General features: G+C 39.4%; 1 protein-coding gene across 1 annotated transcript in view; it reads left to right on the top strand.

Annotated features, from left to right (window-relative positions):
* LOC124117574 (C2 domain-containing protein 5-like) overlaps positions 1-26,860 on the top strand; it is a 60,484-nt gene that overhangs the window by 16,046 nt on the left and 17,578 nt on the right. Inside the window, exons 10-17 of the mRNA XM_048385814.1 lie at positions 7,393-7,703; positions 11,552-11,596; positions 19,336-19,439; positions 22,098-22,206; positions 23,084-23,198; positions 24,546-24,749; positions 25,820-25,924; positions 26,151-26,240. Coding sequence (XP_048241771.1) covers positions 7,393-7,703; positions 11,552-11,596; positions 19,336-19,439; positions 22,098-22,206; positions 23,084-23,198; positions 24,546-24,749; positions 25,820-25,924; positions 26,151-26,240 — 1,083 coding nt within the window. The remainder of the gene's footprint in view (positions 1-7,392; positions 7,704-11,551; positions 11,597-19,335; positions 19,440-22,097; positions 22,207-23,083; positions 23,199-24,545; positions 24,750-25,819; positions 25,925-26,150; positions 26,241-26,860) is intronic.

The following is a 26,860-nucleotide window of genomic DNA, read 5'->3' as shown; positions in this document are numbered from 1 at the left end:
CCTGTATGGCATCCTCCCATTTGTCATATGTGTCTTTTGTTACATGTTAAAACAACACAGGTATTGTTAAATGCATCAGTAATCCTAGCTGATACCTAGCTTCATGGAATAGTCCAACACATTTGATATAAAACACAACACGGCTATCCAAACATGATGCATTCTCAATGTCGATCATAATGGTCATACGTACAAATGCACAAACAGAAAAATATAAATCAATATTTTATAAACACTACTCAAGACCATCATCACATTTATACGTCCATACTAGGGCTGAGACCGTTAACTCGGGTACTCAGGTCGGGTGGGTCCTGAGTAGGATCCGGGTACCCAAAGGACTACCTGAACCTATGGTTAGTCATGTGATATATTGTTTAAGGACAAAAAATATCTAAAACTTTATGGTTACACTATAAGTCACTAATGTTCCCATTTCTTTCTGTCAATGCACCCATTCCTTCTGACTTTTATATATTTGAATAAAGATAAAACTTCATGCAGTAAACATCAGTGTATGCATGACCAGATTGTTTTACATGTGTATCTAAATACATTTTGCCAGGGCTACGGTCAAACTTTTCCCATTAATACAGTTTGTACCTATCTCTTGATACCTACAGCGGGTACCAGGGTAGGGTTACAGGGAGGGTTGTACCCGGGTATTAAATTTGGACTCATCCCAGCCCTAGTCCATGCATCCATACATCCATATGCAGTATAGTCATAAGATGTCCTAACTACATAAGCTTCTAGTCCCAAGTCCTAAGACTTGTAAAATGTATTATTGCTTGGTAAGGTCAGATGAAAATAATCTTCATATTTTAAATTAAAGTCTACCGAGAATTTAGACAATACACTAGTTCTAGCAAGTAAACTTTCAGTGCATGGAGAGTGTTTTCAACCTTGGAATTATGGTGTAAAAAGTATCTAAAATTCTAAACAGCTTTTACCATCGTCGTCATTACGTATCAACAATATTTATTGTCTATTTCTTTTAAGTTGTAATTTGATGTACCTAAGTCAAAATCACATACCGTATTCGACGTAATAAGCGCCCAGGGCGCTCTCAAAATTAGGAATAGGGGGTTCTTATCAGAATATTTTTTGGTGAAAAACACAGAGTTAAAAGATATAAATTTGGTGGTTTATGCTGACAGCCTGAAATGTTTATATACGACAGATATATTTTCCAGAATTTATTTGCCCATAATTAAGGGTGCATATAACACACGAGTGCGTATTATACGCGAATATATAAATCTTGTGTACAGTGATAAATCGGAAGGGGTGCTAATTGGGTTTGTTCACTAGCCAGTATATTAGCAAATATCTCCGTGGGCGCTTATTAGAGCGGGGCGCTTATTACGTCAAATACGGTATCTCAAAATAAGGAGCCAAGTCCCAATTCATCTGTACTGCACAAAGATATTAATGATAAAAGTTTTATGAAAGAGCAAATTTTAGATTCCAACACTTCGGCATTGAATTGGAAGTATCAATTTTATGCTATATAGAGACATCCGTGACTGCTGAAAACCTAGAGAGACCTTAGCACTGGCTACTGTGATATATAATTTAATATTAGACTGAATTCCAAAAGGGCCTGCTTGCTATGAAAATATTTACTTCTAAATGTCACTGTAATATATGCACCCACCATCTCTCCCTATTATTGTTTACCTTTGCGAACTTCAAGACTAATCAACTTTTCATCACAGACCCGGGTACTTTGAATGACACCTCTTTTATACTACTCTTTATTATTTGTTTTTAGATTTTAGTTTTTAATTCAATTAACATGTTTTTTAACAGTTATTTGTTTGATCATTTTGTTATTGTCACCTTTTTTTAGCTCACCTGGTCAGATGATCAGAGTGAGTCTGTGCCACTGCAAGTTGTCTGATGGGGTTGAACTTGTTGCCGACCCCTCCTAAGTATTACGAAATTGTTGTGGCAGCGATATGAACAGGGTGATTCTAGCCCATTGATCAGCTATGTACATATACATATGAATGTAATGTAATATGCAGTGAATATTTTCAAAATATTAACTGCAGAATATGGGGGGGATCAGATGTCTCATGCACCACAATTTGCTGTGAAGAGTTGTGTCCCTTAGTTGTGTCAGTATCTGATGACCATTGGTTCCAATCTCGGTTTTGCATTGTTTATGTTTCTTGGTTTGTCAGCACCATACCTATTCTTGTGGGTTTAACCTAAGGGATAAATGTCATGGCCCTGCTTCACTTTGCATACAGTTCAAAGCTGTGTTAGGGGGCACGAGTGGCCCAGTCGTCTAAGGCGTGATATAACTGGAATACTGTTAAAAGCGTTAAACCCAACTCACTCACACTCAAAGCTGTGTTAAACCAAACTGAACCAAACTGAACCACATTTCCAACATCTTATGAGTGAGTGTGGTTTAATGCTGTTTTAAGCAGTATTCCAGCAATATCATGCCAGGGGTACACTAGGAATGGGCTTTACACAATGTACCTATGTTGGGAATCGAACCCAGGCCTTCTACATGACAAGCAAACACTTGGTCCACTGGGCTAGCAGTTAGGATATTAAGACTACCTCCATGGTCTATTTATAGAGCAGAAAGGCGACTATGCTTGTCGTAAGAGGCGACCAATTGGATCGGGTGGTCGGGCTCACTGACTTGGTTGATGCATGTCATCGATCCCAGTTGCGTGGATCGATGCTCATGATATTAATCACTGGATTGTCTGGTCCAGACTCGATTATTTACAGACCACCGTCATATAGCTGGAATATTGCTGAGTGTGGCATTAAACAACAAACCAACCAACCAAATTGTAGAGCAGCATGGTATTTCAGTGGGCTATAAAATACTGTTGATTTCTCATCAGTTGATGTCAAAGATGGATTTATTGTCACTCTAAGTTTCAATTCAATATATATTATAGGTGAGCTACAGAACCATGTGGTACTTTCTATATTTTGATCACTTTGTTTTCTCTTAATTTTTCATCTGATGATCTTTCATAATTTGATTCAAGTCATTTGAGTTTACACATTTTGTATCACATTAACCAAATAGGATTGCCTGCTTAGAGAATTGATTCTTGGCAAAGGTATTCTAAGAGTGGTATCAGAAATGAAGAGGTGTCACATGTATTGTATTCAAGTTAACAATGTGTCACTGGTAGCTATAGCATTATTTTCACCTGTAGCCATAATAATAACACTGTATAAAGTTAACAATGTGTCACTGGTAGCAGTAAAGTTAACAATGTGTCACTGGTAGCAGTAAAGTTAACAATGTGTCACTGGTAGCAGTAAAGTTAACAATGTGTCACTGGTAGCAGTAAAGTTAACAATGTGTCACTGGTAGCAGTAAAGTTAACAATGTGTCACTGGTAGCAGTAAAGTTAACAATGTGTCAGTGGTAGCAGTAAAGTTAACAATGTGTCAGTGGTAGCAGTAAAGTTAACAATGTGTCACTGGTAGCAGTAAAGTTAACAATGTGTCACTGGTAGCAGTAAAGTTAACAATGTGTCACTGGTAGCAGTAAAGTTAACAATGTGTCACTGGTGGTAGTAAAGTTAACAATGTGTCACTGGTAGCAGTAAAGTTAACAATGTGTCACTGTTAGCAGTAAAGTTAACAATGTGTCAGTGGTAGCAGTAAAGTTAACAATGTGTCACTGGTAGCAGTAAAGTTAACAATGTGTCACTGGTAGCAGTAAAGTTAACTGTGTCACTGGTAGCAGTAAAATTAACAATGTGTCACTGGTAGCAGTAAAGTTAACAGTGTGTCACTGGTAGCAGTAAAGTTAACAATGTGTCAGTGGTAGCAGTAAAGTTAACAGTGTATCACTGGTAGCAGTAAAGTTAACAATGTGTCAGTGGTAGCAGTAAAGTTAACAGTGTGTCACTGGTAGCCATAAAGTTAACACGTGTTAGGGCTGAGTCACACATTCAGGATTGTTACTACCATCCTTGATAGGACTGTTCCCAATTAAAATTTGTCAAAAGTCTGATCAAGATCCTGTGATTTGTGGCTGGAAATTCACAAATTTGTAAAAAAAACCATTTATTTAATCACGACAACAATCAGATATTGTTCAGGAAGCATCCCGATTCAGCCGTTTTCAGACGAATTCGTACCGATTCCATCCCATTCTCAATCCGAATCTGATCCGATTTGTATCTTCAGCATGTTAAAAAACGACTGAATCTGTCCCGACAGCGTCCTGATTCTCCCGAAATGCGATTTGACAGAGATCAAACAGTGACCGGACAGTATAGATAGACAAAAACAGGTCACATAAGGGCAAGATCTGGACGCAATCCGGGCTCAATTGACAAGAAACGGCAATGTACAATTTCTCCAAATCATCCCCGTTCTTCACGACAACGTCCCAATCCACAGGACACCATGCAAACAACACAGGACATTGTTCCGATTTTGATCTGATACAGCAGAATCTGTCACGACATAATCACGATTGTAATCCGACTAGACAAAATCGGCTGACTTTCCTGAATGTTACGGGACGCACCATACTATTGGGAGTGCTGGGCCGTCCTCTCTGGACCTTTCCCGATCCATAGGACTCTGTTACGAACGTATATGAATGCGTTCAGACAATGATAGGACATTCCAGATCATTGAGGACAGTGATCCGACTTTTTTCGTATCGCTGTCTGATCTCAAATGGGAGCCTTAATCGGCACTGTGTTAACGCAGCCTTACCGATAGCCATGAAGTTGACAATTTGTAACAAGTAGCCATACTAATAATAATGTGTCACTGGTAGTAATGAAGTTGCCAATGGGTCACTGGTGACCATAGAGATAAGATGTGTCACTGGAAGCCGTAAAGTTAACAGTGTATCACTGGTAGCAATTAAGACAACAATATATCGCTGATAGCCATTATGTTAACATTGTATCACTGGTAGCCACAGCATGGTGAAATTCACACACAATCTGTTGAATGTTGGGTCAAGGTGAAATGCCTACATGATATTGATACCAACTGTGTGACAAGTTATAGGTATATAGAGATATTTCTTAGTGGTCATTAACCCGTGTTTGAAAATGTTTATTGCACGTAGAGTAGCCAAGTGTGAATTATCATTTAGTCATCCACATATGAAAACAGCATCACAACTGCCATTGCCGTAGAGAACTTAGAGATAGTTGCATAGAGATCATCATTAATAACTCATGCTTACTCATCACTTCGGGTACATGTGGTTGATGCATCCCACATGTTTTTAGGCACCTCATGTGGTACTGCTACAATGATTTTTTATCTTACCAACATGTTTTAATATGAAATTGTATAAAAAATTAAAACAAATTCAAAATTGATAGACAGCTGTTCGATTGAGAAAAGGTTAACTTGTGCTATGTCACGTGATTTCATTGACTTGGAAAAAAGCATGCAGGGTTTTTTGTTCGGAGCGAGGTATAAGGGATTGATTCTCCCTCTCAGAAATCCACATGCAGCCTGTCTTGTTCATGGTGGGGTATAAGGGATTTATTCACCCGCTGAGAAATTTATTTCACTCCAAGAATACATAGTTTTTTTATCAAGATCATGTAAACCACAGAGATTTCATCATTCTGACATGGAGGTATGATAATAAAATTTGTAACACATTGGTATTGAATGACAGGATGAAGTAAAGTGTGCAGGTAGTGTTATAGAGACATTTGATACAAGGCTGCATACAATGTGTAGAGAAGGTGCTGTATACTGGGTGATCAGGTGCTATGTATATATTGTACAGAGGCATGATACAAGGCTGTATACCATGTGTAGTGCAGGTGCTGATCAGGTGCTATGTATATATTATACAGAGGAGTGATACAAGGCTGTATACCATGTGTAGTGCAGGTGCTGATCAGGTGCTATGTATATATTATACAGAGGAGTGATACAAGGCTGTATACCATGTGTAGTGCAGGTGCTGATCAGGTGCTATGTATATATTATACAGAGGAGTTATACAAGGCTGTATACCATGTGTAGTGCAGGTGCTGTAAAACTGGGTGATCATGTGCTATTAAATATATTATACAGAGGCATGATATAGGGCTATGTACCATGTGTAGTGAAGGTGCTGTATACTGGGTGATCAGGTGCTATAGATATATATATTATACATAGGTGTGATACAAGGCTGTATACCATGTGTAGTGCAGGTGCTGTATACTGAGTGATCAGGTGAAATAGATATATTATACAGAGGCGTGATACAAGGCTATGCACCATGTGTAGTGAAGGTGCTGTATACTGGGTGATCAGGTGCTATATATATTATACAGAGATAGAAACAAGGCTATATACCATGTGTAGTGAAGGTGATGGATATTGGGTGATCAGGTGCTCTAGATATATTAAACAGAGGCGTGATACAAGGTTATGTACCATGTGTAGTGCAGGTGCTGTAGGCTGGGTGAGCAGGTGCTATATACCGGTATATATATATTATACAGAGGCGTGATACAAGGCTATATACCATGTGTAGTGAAGGTACTGTATACTGGGTGATCAGGTGCTATATATATATTATACAGATATATATACAAAGCTGTATACTATGTGTATTGAAGGTGCTGTATACTTGGTGATCAGGTGCTATAGATATATATTATACAGAGATAGATACAAAGCTGTATACCATGTGTAGTGAAGGTGCTGTATACTGGGTGATCAGGTGCTATCTATGTATATATATTATTCAGATCATCATGATTTGGCTGAAATATTGCCGATAAATTGACGTTAAATTCATTCACTCAGTTATTCAGAGGTGTGACACGGGGCTATGTACCATGTGTAGTGAAGGTGCTGTATACTGGGTGATCAGGTGCTATGTATATATTATACAGAAACGTGATACAAGGCTGTATACCATGTGTAGTGCAGGTGCTGTATAACTGGGTGAAGGTGAAGGTGCAGAATACTGGGTGATAAAGGTGCTATATATCAATTATACAGAGGTGTTATACAAGGCTGTATACCATATGTAGTGTGGTGCGGGATTTATGTCAATTTTGAAAAAGTATACAATTTTGGAATTCAGAGAACCAATCATGTAACTATTACTCTCAACATTTGATGACACCATGTGATAAAAAACATTTAGAAGTTTATAGCTTAACTAAACATGGAAATGATAAAAAATTGAATACCTGAAAGTTGTTTGAGGTGATAACAAATAAGTATTTATCTCCATGAGTATTCCATTTAATTTCAGCACTTCCAAAAAACTAACTATTAACTGAAGACGAGTGGTTTCCCTCAAATAATGGAAGGCATTTTGAATAACATTTGAGTAAATTGTAAAATTAAGATAATAATGATACCACAGATTGGTTTATATATTTTCTTTTTCCATTTCAGTGGCCGTCATGTCACCTTCCTCAGTGTCCGGCATCACAAACGACCTGTCTCCATGACAACCTCACCCCCAGTCTCCCCCCACAAGCAAGCCAAGTGCTGGTCCCCGCCCCCTACTGCCCCTCCCGCTCTTCATGGGGGTCATGTGTTCACTTTCCCTTCCAGCTCCCCCCTCCCCGAGGACACCATTGCCCCCTCCTCCTCCCCGACACCTCACCGCAACTCCACGTCGCCTGTCCGAGTGGCTGTCCCCGTCATCAACCCTGTCATCAACCGTCGATCCTCCGACTCTGATCTCAGTTCACCACCCCGTGGTGAGTAACCATGGTTACGGAAATTAGATTTCCACTGATTTGTTTTGGCAGATTTCTTTACATTCACAGCCTAATTTGTACAAATTTACTTATTTACTTGTTTACTTATTTACTTAGAACAGGATCTGCTTGCACAAAGCATTCTTAGCACTATGACTATTTGAACTATTCGACTTAGATTTACACCAGTCATAGCTTTCAGTCACTTTGTGCATGTGGGCCCAGGATTTCTTACACAAGTGTAAATAACAACACTTTAAATCTTGTGAATCCCATTCTTCAGCAGTTAGAAATAAATGGGTGTCTCTTTGGACCCTTGAGGTTTGCAGCCAGAGTTTCATTATCTAGTGACCCCCAAAATCTTTAGAACACTAGGGTTCTAACAGGAACCACCTGACTTTTTTTTTATACTACTCTAAAAACGTTAAGGACCACTCAATTCTTTCATTCCAGTGGCAGATTCGCGGGTGCCAACCCCCACTTTTTTTTTGCATCTGATGACATTTTGTGTGCACAATTTCTTCCATGATAACATGTTGATTTGATTATTAAAGTAAAATTATTAATAATGGTTTACATTTAGTGATTGCAAATTTTTAAGTAGGGTTTTCGCGCCCCCCAACCGCCCAACCCCCACTCAAGTTAGAAGTTGCCAAGTGGAACCCCTTCTTAAAATCCTGGATCTGTCCCTGTGTCTACTATAGTTAGTCTGTCATGGCATGACAGATTAACTATAGTAAAATAAAAAAGAGTGAGTGGTCTATCACTATATTTTAGTAGGATATTTCCATGCCTAGTTCTTAACCGTGTGAAATGGCTGTCTACCTTCCAGCATGCTGTACCTGTACACAGACTGATTCCTGTGTTCATATACAGTAAACTACGGTTATAACGAACACGCTTATAACAAACTGACGGATATAACTTACTTTTTTGTCCCGACTATTTGCTGTAGTTATGCTGTATATATGCATATAACAAACCACGGCTACAACGAGCTAAAATTAGTGGTCCCTTTGAGTTCGTTATAACCGTAGTTTACTTTATCTGTATTTACCGCCAGTGATTTTACTACGGACAAATGGCATGAGGATATTTATTTATTTTTATCTATGTTTTATTGGACAATTTTCTAAATCGTAACCAAATTTGAAAAAAAACATACTTCCAACATTTTGGGTGACATTCAGGGAGTGTGTTAGAAAATGAACCTGTCTGAAACTCCAGACAATGGTGTCAACAGAAGTGGGCATCCCCATCTTGGACCTACATCATTATCCTCCCACATGAAGCTGACTGACTTGTTGGGATAAACTGAAGTACAGGTACTCTTCAAAGTGACTGAAGAGCTTCCTTTACTTGTTCTGTAGTTGTTCTTTTTCTCTGGAGTGAATATAGAAGTAAGGGACCACTAATATTTTTTGGGATATTTTATGAAATTCTGTGCTCAAGATTCACTAAAAATATCCCCAACAATATTCATGATACCTAACTCTTTTTTTCAGTACTTATGCTGTGAGATTTGTTTTGTGTCATTGATATTGATTTTATACAAATGTATCGTATGAAATGAGTTGAGATGCTTTCCCTATTTATTGAAGAAATTATGATGCTCTATACTTGCCGTTACAGACCTAATATTGAATGTTTTTGTTGAAGACTCAGAGGTTTTTCTGATCTGATGTGGTTTTGTAAGGACAAACTGAGAAAACCAATTTCAGTATGCATGTTTAGACCCCAAGACCATTAGGGTCATGAAAATTTTCAATTGATTAATAACACAGTTTTTGTGTGCAGAATTCATGACAATTCATTGTGTTAATTTCATCATATTCAGGTCTATGTACAGAAGAATAATATTTGTTTAAGAAAATCCTTTTAGTGAAATTCTGTGATAGGGTGGCCTTGTGGTTCAAGTGTATGCTCCTCGCACATCTGGGGGAACTTGTCGGGGCTATTTGTGTGTCATGTTAACATGCTGGAATGGTTTGTTTCTCTTGTGTTCAGTCACTGGTTTGCCTGTCCCAGACTTACATACTGTAAATCTTGAGATTAATGCGTCTCCAAAGTAATACGACTGCTGACCAATAGCCAAAAATCAACTCACAATCCTATGTGACTCCCCCCACCCCATCCCCAGTGGAATGATACATATCCTTACCTTAATCCAATCAAACAGCAACTAGCATCGCTTATTAGCACTGAGTAAAGCACTTCTGTAATAACAATAAACAGTGTTTTCCTAAAAACAACACACAGTTTATATGTTTATTCTGCTGACTGGCATTAAGGAATTTCAAAGGCAATAAGATAATTGAACCTATAACAGTTCACCAATTGGAGTGGTTGGTCAATGATGCCTAGTTTGACACGAGTGGGTAGAACTCTTGACCCCAGCAGTAATAACTCACCGGATGCCTATTGAGTAATTCCTATTCTCTCAATGGCTTTGGTATGTACTTGTTACAACTGCTGCCCAATAAACCGTGTTTGTGTTTATATTCACGTTGGTAGTTCCGCTATCCAAAATGTGCAGTGAAGCTGTCTTATTGTTGATAGTCATCTTGGAGACATAAAGGCGAAGTTTCATTAATGCGGACCTAGACCACTTGCCTTTTTCGCATTTAATTCACGCTCGCATTAATTTCAAGATTTACAGTATTTATCTGCCAATGTGGCACAGCTGCACTATATTTGACTGGGGCATTTAATAACTCACTCAAAATTTCTGGGTTCTTCCTTGATTCTTACACTCAAAATAATAACATTTAGAATCTGTTTAGGCACAGTGGTAAGCAACGGAAACAGGATACCTTTAACATGAGACTTGGGGCACTGAAGCAGGCCGATAATATTTTCCCTATGTGTGATGTCCAGCTTACCTACAATGAACAAATGCTCATAATACTTAAAAAAATAAAATATAAAAATGATTCATCTTTGGGAAGACCCAACCCCTTTGGTGGTCTGACCGGGCCTCAGCCTGTGGCCACAGTTCGGGCTGACCGCTTCAGGGTTAATGTTCTCCGGTGCTTGTTTTCACGTAATGACCACCTAAGGATTAATTATTTGTATACCGTATTCGATGTAATAAGCGCCCCGCTCTAATAAGCGCCCACGGTGACATTTGCTAATATATTGGCTGGTGAACAATCCCAATTAGCACCCCTTCTGATTGATCAATGTACACAACACTTATTTATTCGCGTATAATACACACTCATGTGGTATATGCACCCTTAATTATGGGCAATTAAATTCTGGAAAAATATATCTGTCATACATAACATTTCAGGCTGTCAGCATAAACCATGAAATTTATCTTTCAACTTTTTTCACCAAAGTAATATTTTAATAAGAGCCCCCTGTTTCTAATTTTGCGAGCGCCCTGGGCGCTTAATACATCAAATTCGGTCTCATATTTAATTATTTCGCAAATATCGGCAAACTGTGTGTTGCCACTTGCAGGTACCATGTTGTTTTCTAACAGATGAAAGTCAATATTGATCATGTGACTGGTTAATAGAGACCATGTGATCAGTGATCAAGGTCAGTGTCAGTCATGTGATTTGACGAACAATTAGAGGTAAGGTTTCTACTGTTGGGTCAGCATTGTATTTTTTTTGTTTCGTCACATGAAATGGATTGACCAATGAAATTCAAAGATTCTTAAAACAGGTATAACAAATGTGTGATTGGTTTTCTCAGGGCGACCTGTTGTTCAGTGGTATGTTGTTGTTAAACACAATATTCTCCAATGTGATATTGTTACCCACTACATATTGTTCACATATATATTCCCCTCCAACATGGTGTTGAGTGTAGTTAATTTGATGTTCCGTCTGTAGAGGTTGAGTTTCGAACGTCGAAAGAGCGTCGGTTCTTGAAGAGGAGTAAGTATTATGTGGTGTATAGCATGGACTGAGGTTTGCTTAGACAGTGTGTGTCTCGTCTTGAAACAATCTGTTCACATGGAGCTCTGTCTGCTGTATTCCATGTAGCTAGCAGCTCTTTCCAGATTACCTCCCTTTGGCATGGATTGCCTCCCTTTGACATGAATACCCTCATTCTGGTGTCCCTATCCTATGAGCCTGAGTATTTAAAAGAGGGTTCTGGCACTGTCACAGAATCCATGCTTAGTGATGGGTAACTTTTAGAAAAATCCCATTGAAAACAGTGGCCTGCTTTTTTAGATGTTTTAACTACCGTATTCGACGTAATAAGCGCCCCGCTCTAATAAGCGCCCACGGCGATATTTGCTAATATATTGGCTAGTGAACAAATCCCAATTAGCACCCCTTCCAATTGATCAATGTACACAAGACTTATTAATGAACCCTTAATTATGGGCAATTAAATTCTGGAAAAATACATCGGTCGTATATAAACATTTCAGGCTGTCAGCAAAAACCATGAAATTTATCTTTCAACTCTGTTTTTTTCACCAAAATAATATTTTAATAAGAGCCCCCTTATTCGTAATTATGAGAGATTCCTGGGTGCTTATTACGTTGAATAAGGTATTTGATGATGTGAGTAATAACACATTGTGACAAGGCGTCTGCCTGTCCTTTATTTCCCATCTGTATATATCCCAAGCATCTCAGTTTTGAGAGTTCCTTGCATGGTGCTAAGTACATCGAATACAGCAACTATTCACTTGTAACACATGAGGAACTGGAAAGGATTGTTATGTATTAAAAAACAGAAATAGGAAATACATTTAGTGCATCGAGGAGTTGATTATTGAACGACATTTTATGAATTAATGTTATTAGATAATGTTCAAAGATCCAACCTAAACCTATCCTTACTTTCTTATCTGATGTATATCAAGCAATTTCAAGCATATTACTGGCATATTCTTACCTTGAATTCCTAATGGTATTGTGTATATGATATAACATATTCATGTAACCAAACTTAATACTATCTTGTATTGGTATCCCAGAGCATGTGCCTCTATACCATTCTGATAGTCTGTCCCAAAAGGATGATATATAAGTTAAATGCGAGGTCTTATGCAACTTTGAGGTTGGAGAAAAACATTGAGCTATTTGGATTTCAGGGAGAGATTTTAAGCTAGACATTAAATTGTAAGGTTCTTGAGCATTTTGAGAGAAAAGAGAAAAGCCCTTAACAGTTCAACAAAATATTCCATCTGTTTGAGGAAGCCCTGACCATCTTTTAGACCAACCTGTAAGTATTCCTTAGAATCAGTCGCTACTGAGACCAAACATGTACGGTACATGACAGTCAAATATTTTATTGTGTATATTGCATATTTTAACAGTAAAAAGCAGCACAGGAGGGGTTCCTTACTTAAGAAGAACTTTAAGGCACTGTAAAAATCTGAATATAGCACCAGGGCCCACTTGCACAAAGCGATCTTAGCGCTAAGATGATCGTAACTCCCATACTTTAACATAGGCTTACAATAGTTGTAGTGCTAAGATCGCTTTGTGCAAGTGAGCCCAGGTCTCCAGGTCACCAGGTCACTGGCCACTACCAGGGGGTGCACATGGTAATAAGCCAACGTTTCATGTGAACCCTCACACTCTGTCAAGTGTGTCTGAACTAACTTGTTAGCCCCCTGCACACTGTTGTTTGAAGTTTCACAATTCAGTCATTGAAAACTTGTGTTGATCCAGTGATCTAAGATGCTGCAATTTGCTGAAATGAGTCAGATGCAATCTCTATCCATGTTGGGGTCAGTTGATCTTGAGTTTGAATCCCAGATTTGGCCTGATTATGACCCTTGGTTTGACAGCACCTTGATCATGGGTTACACTACCCGTAAATATCCGGAGAAGAATACGTCTTCAGCAACCCATGCTTGCCGTAAGAGGCAACTTTGCTTGTTGTAAGAGGCGACTAACAGGATCGGGTGGTCAGACTCGCTGACTTGGTTGATCCCAATTGCCTGGATCGATGCTCATGATATTAATGACTGGATTGTCTGGTTCAGTTTCGATTATTTACAGACAGCCATCATACAGCTGGAATATTGCTGAGTGCGTCATTAAACAACAAATAGACACACAGACATGGGTTACACAAAAGGGATAAAAGTCTTTGACCTGCATCAATTTGGATACTGTTCAAAGCAGCATTAAAGATGGACTATACTCCTCCCTCATATTTCCAATCTAGAAGTTGTGCTCAATTCATTGTGTGGAATATTATCCTCTGCTAGTTAGACAGAGATAATGCTGTCACAGTTAGCTAGACATATAGACACAGTTAGGCAGATATGTCACTGTCACAGTTAGGTAGAGACACACCACTCTGACAGTTAGGTAGATGTCATATACACACAGTTAGGCAGATATGTCACTGTCACAGTTAGGTAGAGACACACCACTCTGACAGTTAGGTAGATGTCATATACACACAGTTAGGCAGATATGTCACTGTCACAGTTAGGCAGAGAGATACCACTGTCACAGTTAGGCAGAGCAGAGACATGCCACTGTGACAGTTAAGTAGATGTCATATACACACAGCTGTTAGACAGATAGACGCAGTTAAACAGATAAGACAGAGTAGCAGGTGTAATTAGATATATTTACAGGGGGCACGGGGGGCCCAGTCGTCTAAGGCGCCGCTGTGCAGAGTTGCGTCCCTTGGGCACGCCAGAAACCTGTCATCATCATTTGCATAAGGCTTGCAAGTTTGGGAAGAGAATGCAAATCTTAAAGTGCTAAATCTGGTGAATAGGGAAGATACTTAATTAGTTCAAAGACACAGTCATGCATTGCAGCCATTACAACAACAGATTTGAACATGGGTGAACAACACATCTTTCATAAGTTTGCAAAAGTGTTTGGATGATTGGCAACTAACCCTGTCAACACTGTCCATCATAGTTTGGCTCAAAATATTTCAGCCACTGACATGGTTTGTGAAGGTTCGGGTCAATCGATACAAACAATATTTGTTTAGAATTATGTTCAAAACAAGAATATGTTTATGTAAAGCTCATTTAGATATCACATCATCATAAAACAAAGAAAATCCTCATGTTACCCCTGGCAGAACACCTGGTGTTCACTTTCGGGGACGTTCAATAAGTTTTGCAACTTAACTATAAGACCAAGTCGCAGAATATCTTTTGCGCTTTTATTTTTCAATATAATCTCCATTCACCTCAATACACTTATTCCATTTGTCCTTCAAGCTTTTAATACCACTTTCATAGAAATCGCAGATTGGCCCTCTAACCACACCTCTGTGGCAGCCTTTATGTCCTTGTCATCCTGGAAGCGTCTTCCACGTAGGGCAGATTTTATTTGCCGGAACAGGAAATAGTCCCTGGGAGCTAAGTCTTGGCTGTAGGGTGGGTGATTTAACTGTTCGAACCCAGACTTAGCCCCCAGTGGCTATTTCCTGTTCCAGCAAATGAAATCTGACCTATGTGGGAGATGCTTCCAGGATGAAGAGGACATAAATGCTGCCACTGGATTTCTATAAAAGTGGTAGTATAAGCTTGAAGGACAAATGGAATAAGTGTATTGAGATGAATGGAGATTATATTGAAAAATAAAAGTGCAAAAGATATTCTGCGACTTGGTCTTATACTGAAGTTGTAAAACTTATTGAACGCCCCTCGTACTTAGCAGCAGCTTGAATTCTAAGTACCAAAATACAGAGCTTGTATATTTAGGTGTTTTCATGAGACTGTCTACGGTATTCTGGGTTTTATTAGACTATCTATGGTATTCTGTATTACTGCTGTATTTCTGTGTTATTTATGATAACCCATTCCTTTCAGCTGGGTGTGTAGTGTGTGTTGTTGCAGACAACCCAATTTCAATGTTTTCAGTAGCTGAATTTATTGTGGATTGGAGTTTTTACGGCATTGGCTTACCTCCCTTGCTGCAGTGTCATTTAGGGACCCATTAGAACCAAACAAGATGCTGTGTGTAACAGTCAGTATGCTTTAAATGTGCAAAAGTAAACCTTTCTTCATTGCAGTTTTGAGTGCTTGGAAATAAAACTTACTTTTTCTTTTATGTTACATGTACATTGTTCTGTGAGGGTGTAGAGTTAGTTGATACATCACTCTCATCATCAGTATTGTACAAGTTTGTATACACAATGTTCCTTCATTACCAATAAATACATACTGTCAATACGTGGCATAGAAGTGATGCATATAGATTTAAGTCAAGCAATTTTACATTTTTGTTTTGAATGAAATATTATAACACCCCTGAATTTAAGGAATTGTAAGAAAATTCTCATTTTGAACAAAATTATGTTTTTTACCCCAATTTTTTTACAAGGGCATTAGTTTGGAGTCCTAGATAAATCCTTGAAACTGTAATGTTGCCTGATATTGAGGCAATGTGTAGTGTAGGGAGATGCAAGGCTGTGGCACACGTATATTGCCTTTAGTGTGATGTAATCTGAGTCACTCATTGGTCAGTGCTCTCACTGGTTTCGCTCTCAATGGAACCATGAATGTGGTTTGATTCGTTGTTTATAAATAACGAATCATACATACAAACCTCTGAAGTATGCTCAGGAAAAATTCTGTTTATCAACATTGTGAAATACAAAAGTTATCAGTAATTTTCTGTAACACTCTCTCCCTACGTGAAGTCTCACATTCTTAAATGATATGATGTCATGTTGGAATGTCATGATGTCATGGTACCACAGATGACATCATATGCTTCTGTGATAACTGTTACTGTCAGTTTAGCAGAATGTGAACAAAAGCAACTAAATCTAATTGTTCTGACAAATATTGATCAGACTTTATATTGTATCAGGGTGGTATCCATCCTTCAACCAAAATAGTACTTTCTTTTCAAATGAGGGGTTGACAAAAAAAAGAGATAAGGATCAAGAAAAGTAGTCATTCACAGTGAAAAGTCTGAAAGATTTCCAGGATCCAATCTCCTTTATGTTTTTTATCCAATCAGATTGTGACACACACTTTTATTCATTTTACAAATAATTATCTTGTGTAAAACTGTTACCATGGTGATTGGTTTCCCTGTATGTATCAAAAGTAAGGTGTGATTTTGGTGTAGTAGTTGATAAGTGTTGCTAATTCAAGAGAATTAACTGCAACCCTGACCCGTGAAGATCCGGGTAAAGAATAGATCTTCAGCAACACATGCTTGCTGTAAAGGCGACTATGCTTGCCGTGAGAGGCAACTAACGGGATCGGGTGGCCTGACCTGCTGACTTGGTTGATGCATAGCATTGTATCCCAATTGCGTGGATCGATGCTCATGATGTCAATCACTGGATCGTCTGGTCCAGACTAGATTTTTTACAGACTGCCGTCATATAGCTGGAATATTGCTGAGTGCGTCGTTACACAGCAAACAAACAAAAACATTTTATGGATAGCAACTTGTTTTATTCTTTGTACAACATTTCCGAGCCTTCATCACCTGATGAAAAAGCAAGAAGTAGCTCTGAAAAGTCGTACAAAGAATAACCCCTTCTTTTTTTATTTGGCTAGTTAGATAAAATCATTTAGATTTTATAAATACCTTAAACTACAAACCAAAATACCTCCTTAACATGCTCACTGTTACATCAACAAAATGTTACCTTGAGTGAATTATTTATGCACTAATCTTTAAGTTATTATTATATTATTATATTCCCTAGTTTATGAATTAATCAATTTTCCTATCATCACCATAAAACTCTGACACTGTCACTGATATCCATGTATCCACTTACTGTAACACTGTTTTGGCTTGGTACATAACTGCTCGAGGTGGTAGGATTGACAAATAAACATCTTTTGAGTTTATTAATTATGGAAGCTTTTTAGGGCCTTTTGCTTTTTTATTTTTTTCGATACTATCTTGAAAGTTTCAAGATACTAAGTTGAAATTGCAAGATACTATCTTGAAATTTCAACTTCTATATCTTGAAATTTCAACTTAGTATCTTGAAATTTCAACTTAGTATCTTGAAATTTCAACTTAGTATCTTGAAATTTCAAGATAGTATCAAAAACAAAACAAACAAAAAATGGCCCTAAAAGGCTTCCATAATTAATGTCAAGGTATGGAAATTAACACTGTTCTCTAGCGTAACAAGGATCACCTATGTTAAAAGCATCCTCTAGGGATTTCAGAAATTATTCTGTTTTTTTGTTGTTGGCTTATTGTTCTTACTGTTTATACCAGTAAACATGGTAAACATGGTAAACATGGTAAACATGGTAAACTTCCTTTCCAGCATTTGACATGACATCCTATTGTATCAGGTATTTACATCAGAGTGTGACTGTTGGACATTATACATATGTCAGTGCTTTCAATAAGAGGAATAATTTAACCTGTTGCCCAGCGAGTTTGAATGTAGGGTGTCCCATTCATCTAAGGCACCACAATTCGCCGTGCTGAGTTGCGTCCCTTAGGCATGCCAGAAACCTATGCTCATGGACTTGAATCCTAGATTCACTGTGGTTGTTTCTAGGTTTGTCAGCACCATGCTTGTGCTCGCTGGTTTCACCAAAGTGGTAAACATCTCAGATCTCTATCACTGCAGGCTGTCCTAAATCATCAAGCAGACATGCTGTGAAGTAATGTGTTAATGGAGTAATGAAGCCTTGTGAAACCAAACTCACACACTAGTTTGAAGTAAGGATTTGTTCAGTCTTCTTTGTTGAAGATTTAATCCACATATTTCATCCTTAATGCAGGAAACTCTTTGACCTTCACCATCCCATATACTAATTAGTTCAACTTGTAAAAGACATTTATCTCCAAATCGTTTCAGAACATATTCTGTTGATCGCAGTGGTTGAATATATGTTCCAGGGATTAATCAAGACGAGCTAAGAGGCCGATATTCATTCCATGTCTGCAGAAAATGTCAGTAAAAATTCCCAAATTGGAATTAAAAAATTCCCAAGTGATGCTATTATATTTATCACTAATGTTATGGCTTTGTAAGGTCTTTTCTCAGTTTGCCTGCCAAGGTCACTTAGTTTGAAATCCAAGATAAATCATATGCTTACACAGATTTTATCTGCCAAATGATGTAATCAACAGTGTAACAGGACATGTAAATATATGTTGATAAAAAATTTATTGGCAAAAGGATTGTTTTGGTTACCATGGTTACCTCACATTTTTATATAATAGATATATGGGATGCAACAGCTTAAAGTATAATATGTACTTCATATTCAGAAAACTTACATCAGTGATATTACTGGAACTGTATGGAGATAAAAAAATGACCTGAATGATCTTGAACCGCCCTCCCTCCTTCCCCCCTCCCTCCTTCCTCCCTCCTTCCTCCCATCCAATCTGGACGTTTCGATCATCTTCACATGATTTCTACCATCTTACCTGCACAACATTTGAGATCATGTTTGAGAATGTCATCACCATAGTTACCAACCTTAAGTCATGAAATCATTGTTTTCTTCCCTTTTGGAAGTCGTCAGGGAAACATCATAAAGAAAATGTAAATTATTTTGTTGCATAAGATTTGAGATGTTGTTGATATGCTATGTACCATTTTAGATTGTTGTTTGATCACATCAACTTCATTGATAACCTACTGTAATGATGTTGCTCTTGGGTAAGAATAAATTTTCATGGACGATTATTCATGGTGATGGTGATGTTCTGTTACCTAGGCAACAGTCTGACAGGAAGTAGTGGCAGCGGTAGCGGAGCTGGCAGCGGAACACGCCTCACTCACTCCCGGACATGTGTTCAACAACAGAACATCGACATGCTGGTGAGGCGGGTGAAAGCCTTGTCCTAGACCGAGGAGCAGCCCAAATACTGAAATAATTACATTCAGTAGTGCTTGTGGCCTCTTGATACTCTTAACATTGCCTTATATACATTTATTATATACTTAAGTGGTGAAAGACTGAATTTTCTGATGTTGAGAAATGTGATATTTTCATTGCAGTGAACATAACACTTTGACGGAACTATTGTCATACAAGAGTGACATCCCCTCAAATTGACTCCCTTTATTGTAAGTGTCTGGCCCGTTCACATAGTTAGTCCAGCCAAAATATAACTCCCATCATTGCAGTCAAGTTCAGCAAGGATGGAAACTGGACTTTTATAGTCAGCTAACTCCTTTGCCTCAGGAAGATATGCACTGTCCTCAGCTCTTACAAGAGAGCACCCTCCAGGCCCACCTGCACAAAGTAATCTTAGCGTTAACATGGTTACTTCCATAATTTAACACAGTCTTAAAGAAGTCTCAGCATTATGATGGCTTTGTGCACATGGACCTTGGGGATGGCAGGGAATGGCCAGCCATCACACTCAGTGTTTTATAACTCCATCCTGTTCTGATAAATACCCTCGGGCATTCTCTTCCACAGCTTCAGTGTGAGCTGATTTGAATGACCTAACACTACAGTTGAGGTGAAATGGGGTTTAACGTTGTCTCCAAGATTATTGCACTTATGCACGTGTGTGTGGCTGCTTGTGCTAGTCCGGACTGATGCCGGACACAGTATTCTGACTCCAAGCCGACCAGTCCTTGTTTTAACCCCTAAATGCCAGAGTAACAACAAGTACCATCTTTTAACGTCTTTTGGTATGACACGGCCAAGGATTGAACCCTGGACCTTCCGCTCTCCAGGCGGACACTCTACCACTTGACCACAAAGGCGGTCCAACAATATAAGTGGCTGTCCAATCAAATTACCCTCATGAATGAGGTCAGTTGTGTTGGTGATAACAGAGATGAAGATGATGCTTCTGAACAAAGCAATGGAGGCGTATGGGTCCAGGGTGTTCATCTGATAGAATGAATACATTATACGCAAGATCATCGAGTGTGGTTGTCATAGAAACAGATGTGGCTGAGTTAGTCACATATGGCACTGAAAGACACTGATATATCATTTCCATTATCAACCTGGGATTATGAATACATGACACTTTTATATGGATAGCAACTTCTTTTATTACTAACAGGATCACATGGTCAGGCTCGCTGACTTGGTTGTTGCATGTCATCGTATCCCAAATGCGTGGATCGATGCTCATGATATCAATCACTGGATTGCCTGGTCCAGACTCGAGTATTTTACAGACTGCCGTCATATAGCTGGAATATTGCTATTTGCGCTGTTAAACAACAAACAAACAAAAACATTTTATGGATGGCAACTTGTTTTATTCATTGTACGACATTTCAGAGCCTTCATCACCTGATGAAAAAGCAAGAAGTAGCTCTGAAAAGTCGTACAAAGAATAACAGAAGTTGCTATCCATAAAGAAGCGTCATGTATTCATGTTCTCCCAACTTCTAAATGCCTGTCAAAGACTTTAACCTGGGATTATATATAACGGTTTTGTGACCCTTAAAATGCCAATGTATTTCTGAGAGAACAAAGAATCCAGAATTATATATATATTGTTTATGCAGCTTTGTAAATGCAGACACTTTTTTTCTAGAAACACTGAATTTTGCAGCTTATATTCCAAAGTTTGGCATAAATAAAAGATTTATCAGCCTTGTCTTGTTTTCTGAACTGAAGTTCTAGGTATTATCAATATGATCATATATGTTTTAAAATGTGTGGGGATCCTGTGTTAGAAATACCCCCAATGCTTATCATAAGATGTGACTAAATGGATGAGGTCGGTCAGGCTCTGTCACTTGGCTTACTGTGTCTCATCATACCCTTACAGCATGGATTAATGCTCATAATATCAATCCCTAGATTGTCTGGTGTAGACTCGAGTATTTACAGGCCTCTGTCACATAGCTGGAATATTGCTGGGTGTGTCAGTAAACAAACAGAAAACAAGTCAAAAGCACATTTCAAAAGATTTACGAAAGATAATATTATTTCTGCCTAGTAATAGTCTTCATGAGGTAACATAGAAGATGGGGGTGCAAAACTTGGTCTGTTTAATCCCAGTCTGGCAGCCCTCTTGAGAAAAGATACAAGTGTTTTGAAACCCTAAAGAAGGATGCATTTAAATATGAACTGGCCAAATTACTTTAATCTTTGACCGCCTCCGTGGTCTAGAGGTAGATCATCCGCCCGCAGAGCGGAAGGTCCGGGGTTAGATCCCCGGCCGCATCATACCAAAAGACGTTAAAAGATGGAACTTGTTGTTACCCTGTCTGGCGCTCGGCATTAAGGGGCTAAAACAAGGACTGGTCGGCTCGGAGTCAGTATACTGTGTCTGAGTGGGGTATTCATGTTAAACTGCGGCATGGTATAAATCGGCATCAGTCCGGACTAGTACAAGCAGCCACACACACACACGTGCATGCACGTCGCTATTTAAGTGCAATAATCTTGGATGCGACGTTAAACCAAATTTCACCTCACCAACTTTAATCTTTTATCTCCATTTTGAAATGACCCCTGTTTGCCTGAAGAACTGATCATGACACATTGTTTGACAGGAGTTCCCTTTCTTCACAATGAGATCCCTTCCTGTGGGGTTCATCGTCCATCTTGGCGGTGTTGTGTCGGCTAGATCGGTCAAACTGCTGGACAAGATACACAACCCTGGTCAGTAGCCTCCATAGAATAACCTGTCACTATCTCCATGGTATGTTATGTTACATTTGGGCATTCTTAGACAACATAGATAATGTTTTTACCTCCACAGGATGAGTGAGTGAGTTTGATTTTACACCGCCTTTAGCAATATTCCAGCAATATCATGGCGGGGGACACCAGAAATGGGCTTCACACATTGTACCCATGTCGGGAATCGAACCCGGGTCTTCGGCGTGACGAGCGAATGCTTTAATCACTAGGCTACCCGACCGACCCCTCCACAGGATGACTGGGATGAGAGGTACATATCTGTATGCCCGGGCATATATTTCTTTCAGACATTCTTTACCCCGTCAGTTAATTGAGCCCCAGTCTATTTGAGGTCCGGCATTTATGATTTCAAGTTCCGACTAATGAATAGCTCAGGCCCATCTTCGGTACCAATCCATAGTTTAAACGTTCTCTAAAATGCTTCTCTTTAGCAAGGACGATGTATTGTATACAGAAGGCGTTAATACTAATAGGCGTTTTATTGAGGCCTGACGTTAAATCAAGTCCTGGCGTTTATTGTTCCTGGATACCCCATACACCAGCGTTTGTTTAAGGAAGTACTGGAACCTTGATCCTGTGATAAGTGCAAGCCCTCAACACAGAGAACCTATTGTTTATTCAAGGAAATACTGGAACCTTGATCCTGTGATAAGTGCAAGCCCTCAACACAGAGATCCTATTGTTAAAGCCCCACCCTGACTATAAATAGCCTGAAAATATCCAATGTGCACCGAAAGATTGCAACCTTTCCAAGGGTGTCCCAACCTGTGCGACCTACTGCTGCACTATGTAACTGATTCTGTTGCATGTTGACAGGTTTTGTGTCTTATTTCAGAGGAACCAGAGACCAGGGACACTTGGTGGACGGAAATCAGAACAGAGATACGTTCACATGCACGTGCCATGGGCTGCCATGCCGTCATCGGATACGTGGAGCAGACCTCGATATGGTAAGATAATCTTCTAACATCAATACGTTACTTTGATTTCCTGACCTCAAGATGGTAACATGATCTCAGGGTCCCTACATGGTAACTTGATCTCAGGGGCCCTACATGGTAACTTGATCTCAGGAGCCCTATATGGTAACTTGATCTCAGGGGCCCTATATGGTAACTTGATCTCAGGGGCCCTATATGGTAACTTGATCTCAGGGGCCCTATATGGTAACTTGATCTCAGGGGCCATATATGTAACTTGATCTCAGGGGCCCTATATGGTAACTTGATCTCAGGGGCCCTACATGGTAACTTGATCTCAGGGGCCCTATATGGTAACTTGATCTCAGGGGCCCTATATGGTAAATTGATCTCAGGGGCCCTATATGGTAACTTGATCTCAGGGGCCCTATGTGATACCTTGCTCTCAGGGTTTCTATATGGAACCATGATCTCAGGGTCTCAATGAAGTAACTTGATCTCAAAGTCTCTCCATATTATCATGTTTTTACGGTCTCTACATGATTTCCTGACCTCAATATGATAACATGATTTCCTGACCTCAATACGGCAACATGACCTCCTGACCTCAATATGGTTACATGGTTTCCTGACCTCAGTATGTTTCCTTGCTTTCCTGACATCAATATGTTACCATGATCTCCATACCTCAATATGGTGAAATGATCCCAAGGTCTCTATATGGTGACTTCTCCTGACCTCGATATGGTAACATGACCTCAATATGGTAACATGACCTCCTGAACTCAGTATGGTAACATGACCTCCTGACCTCAATATGGTAACATAACCTCCTGACCTCAGTATGGTTACATGGTTTTACTGACCTCATTATGGTAACATGATTTCCTGATCTGAATATGGTAACATGACCTCCTGACCTCAATATGGTTACATGGTTTCCTGACCTCATTATAGTAACTTGATTTCCTGAAATCATGAGCTTGTGTTGTGATGTGGAGTCACCCACCCTTCTGTGTAAGAATTTCAGAGAGAAGGAATCTTGATCCAGATGTTAAAAAAATCTTAAAAATGTGAGGCGTTGTTTTTTTTTTAAACATCCCAAGGCATCTGTGTACTTTGACTATCAACGGATACGAAGTACTAATGTTTGGTCGGGCTACGTATATGGTATCTGTAAAGTAAAGGAAGAAGGAAACACACTTAGTGTGTGTGTGGACAATGAAATGATGTGTGGCTGGATGTTTGATAGTGAGGAGGGCTGGGATGAAAATCTAATGATGAATTATGTGTATTGTACATGTAGTATCTCTTACTGTCAGGATATATAATGGTAGTAGCCGCTCGCTGTCTGTCATGATTCTGTTTCTACTTCAGCGATGAGATCATCATCTTGTCAGCCAGTGGGACAGCCGCACGAGTCAACTTGAGTGCAGAGCCCCAGGTCTCCATCGCCCGCTCCAACACACCCCTCACGTCCTCCCTGGAGCGTTGTCAGGGAGACAAGGACAAGAAGCTGTTTGTGGACATCAACCTAGCCAATCAGCTTGCTCAGAACAGGCTGTCCCCCTGTGTTGATGGGTGAGTCACAGGTCTCTATCTGGACCTCCTTGGGAGGCCGGTATTAGTTCACAGGGATCTATCTATACCTACTCAGAGGCTGATATTAGTTCACAGGGATATATCAGCACCTCCTCAGAGGCCAATATTAGTTCAGAGGAATCTATCAGGACCTCTTCAGAGATCAATTTTAGTTCACAGGGATCTATCTGGACCTCTTCAGAGACCAATTTTAGTTCACAGGGATCTATCTGGACCTTTTCAGAGACCAATTTTAGTTCACAGGGATCTATCTGGACCTCTTCAGAGACCAATTCTAGTTCACAGGGATCTATCTGGACCTCTTCAAAAACCAATTTTAGTTCACAGGGATCTATCTGGACCTTTTCAGAGACCAATTTTAGTTCACAGGGATCTATCTGGACCTCTTCAGAGACCAATTTTAGTTCACAGGGATCTATCTGGACCTTTTCAGAGACCAATTTTAGTTCACAGGGATCTATCTGGACCTCTTCAGAGACCAATTTTAGTTCACAGGGATCTATCTGGACCTTTTCAGAGACCAATTTTAGTTCACAGGGATCTATCTGGACCTTTTCAGAGACCAATTTTAGTTCACAGGGATCTATCTGGACCTCTTCAGAGACCAATTTTAGTTCACAGGGATCTATCTGGACCTCTTCAGAGACCAATTTTAGTTCACAGGGATCTATCAAGACCACCGCAGAGGCTGATATTCGACCCCAGGCAGTTACAATGTCAGTAAATGTGCCAAATTGGAATTATAATAACAGTTCATGTTATTATGACAAAGACTAATGTCATGGCTTTATAGGCATAACTTGTATCTTATTTCAGCAGACTTTCATGTTTGCTTTTCAATTTTGTTCAAGTTTGTTCAAATTCAAGTCTGGCTGCAGGTTATTACAAGCTTAAGTTTCAGAATAATTCGGAAACAACTGATACTTAGTACAATATTGATCCATATGAAGTCTGCTCAATGACTATAGTCAAATTAAGGTCACACTCACTTTGTGCAAGTTTGGAGTAACAAGATTTGATTAAGTGTACCTATGAACGGTGTGTTTCAGTGGAGAGGACGCCCTGTCTACCCACAACTGTGGTGTGTGCCACGTCCCCTACAAGAGCACCACCCTCCCCTTCAGCGTCACACTCTCCCCATGTGTGCTGTGCAGGTACGCTCATGCAGTAGATCATCAGATGGATAGAGAATACTGAAATACCTGAGTGTGAGATGGAATATTTAACGGTGTACGTAGATGTGTAAATGGAGCAAGAAAAGGAAGAGGGTGTTTTGAATGAACCATAGATCATTGCCTTGAAAAGGTATTAAAAAGGCCTTTATTTTGGTGGCTCATTAAGTTATGATCCCATGATGTTCTTCACTTTGTCTGTTTCCAGACGGAAGAAGGTTCCTGACATTCTATTCACAACAATCGACCCCCCACCAGAGATCCTGACATGGGGCAAGGGGAGTTTGGTCCAAGCAAGGTGAGATGGGCTTTCGAGAAGTATGTTTTGTAACCAGACCATCACAGGTGTGTTTGAGACAAATAGAGCACTGGTGTGTGTTTGTTGTTTAACGCCACTCTCAGCAATACGAATACTCTGGTTATATAATGGCGGCCTGCAAGTAATGGAGTCTAGATCAGACAAACCAGTGAGCGATATTATGAGCAATGACTCTCTGTCTGGGGTACACGCCATCAACCAGTCCTGACCACCCAATCCATTTAGTTCCTTATTATGATCATCATTGCTCAAAACCACTAATCCTGACCACCCAATCCATTCAGTTCCTTATTATGATCATCATTGCTCAAAACCATTTCTAATCTGGAATCCTCTTGTTAAGATACGGGGTAGAATAGGTCTTCAGCAACCCATACTTGCAGTAAAAGGCGACTATGCTTGTCGTAAAAGGAGACTAACAGGATCGGGTGGTCAGGCTCGCTGACTTGGTTGATAAATGTCATCGATCCCAATTGCGTAGATTGATGCTCATGATGTCAATCACTGGATTGTCTGGTCCAGACTCGATTATTTACAGACCGCTGTCATATAGCTGGAATATTGTTGAGAACAAACAAACAAACTAATCTGGAATCCCC

The sequence above is a fragment of the Haliotis rufescens genome, unplaced genomic scaffold (assembly GCF_023055435.1).
Source record: "Haliotis rufescens isolate VD_foot unplaced genomic scaffold, xgHalRufe1.0.p SCAF_6, whole genome shotgun sequence".
NCBI lineage: Eukaryota > Metazoa > Mollusca > Gastropoda > Lepetellida > Haliotidae > Haliotis > Haliotis rufescens.
The sequence above is the reverse complement of the archived record's forward strand: the minus strand, read 5'-3'. Positions and strand labels throughout refer to the sequence as shown.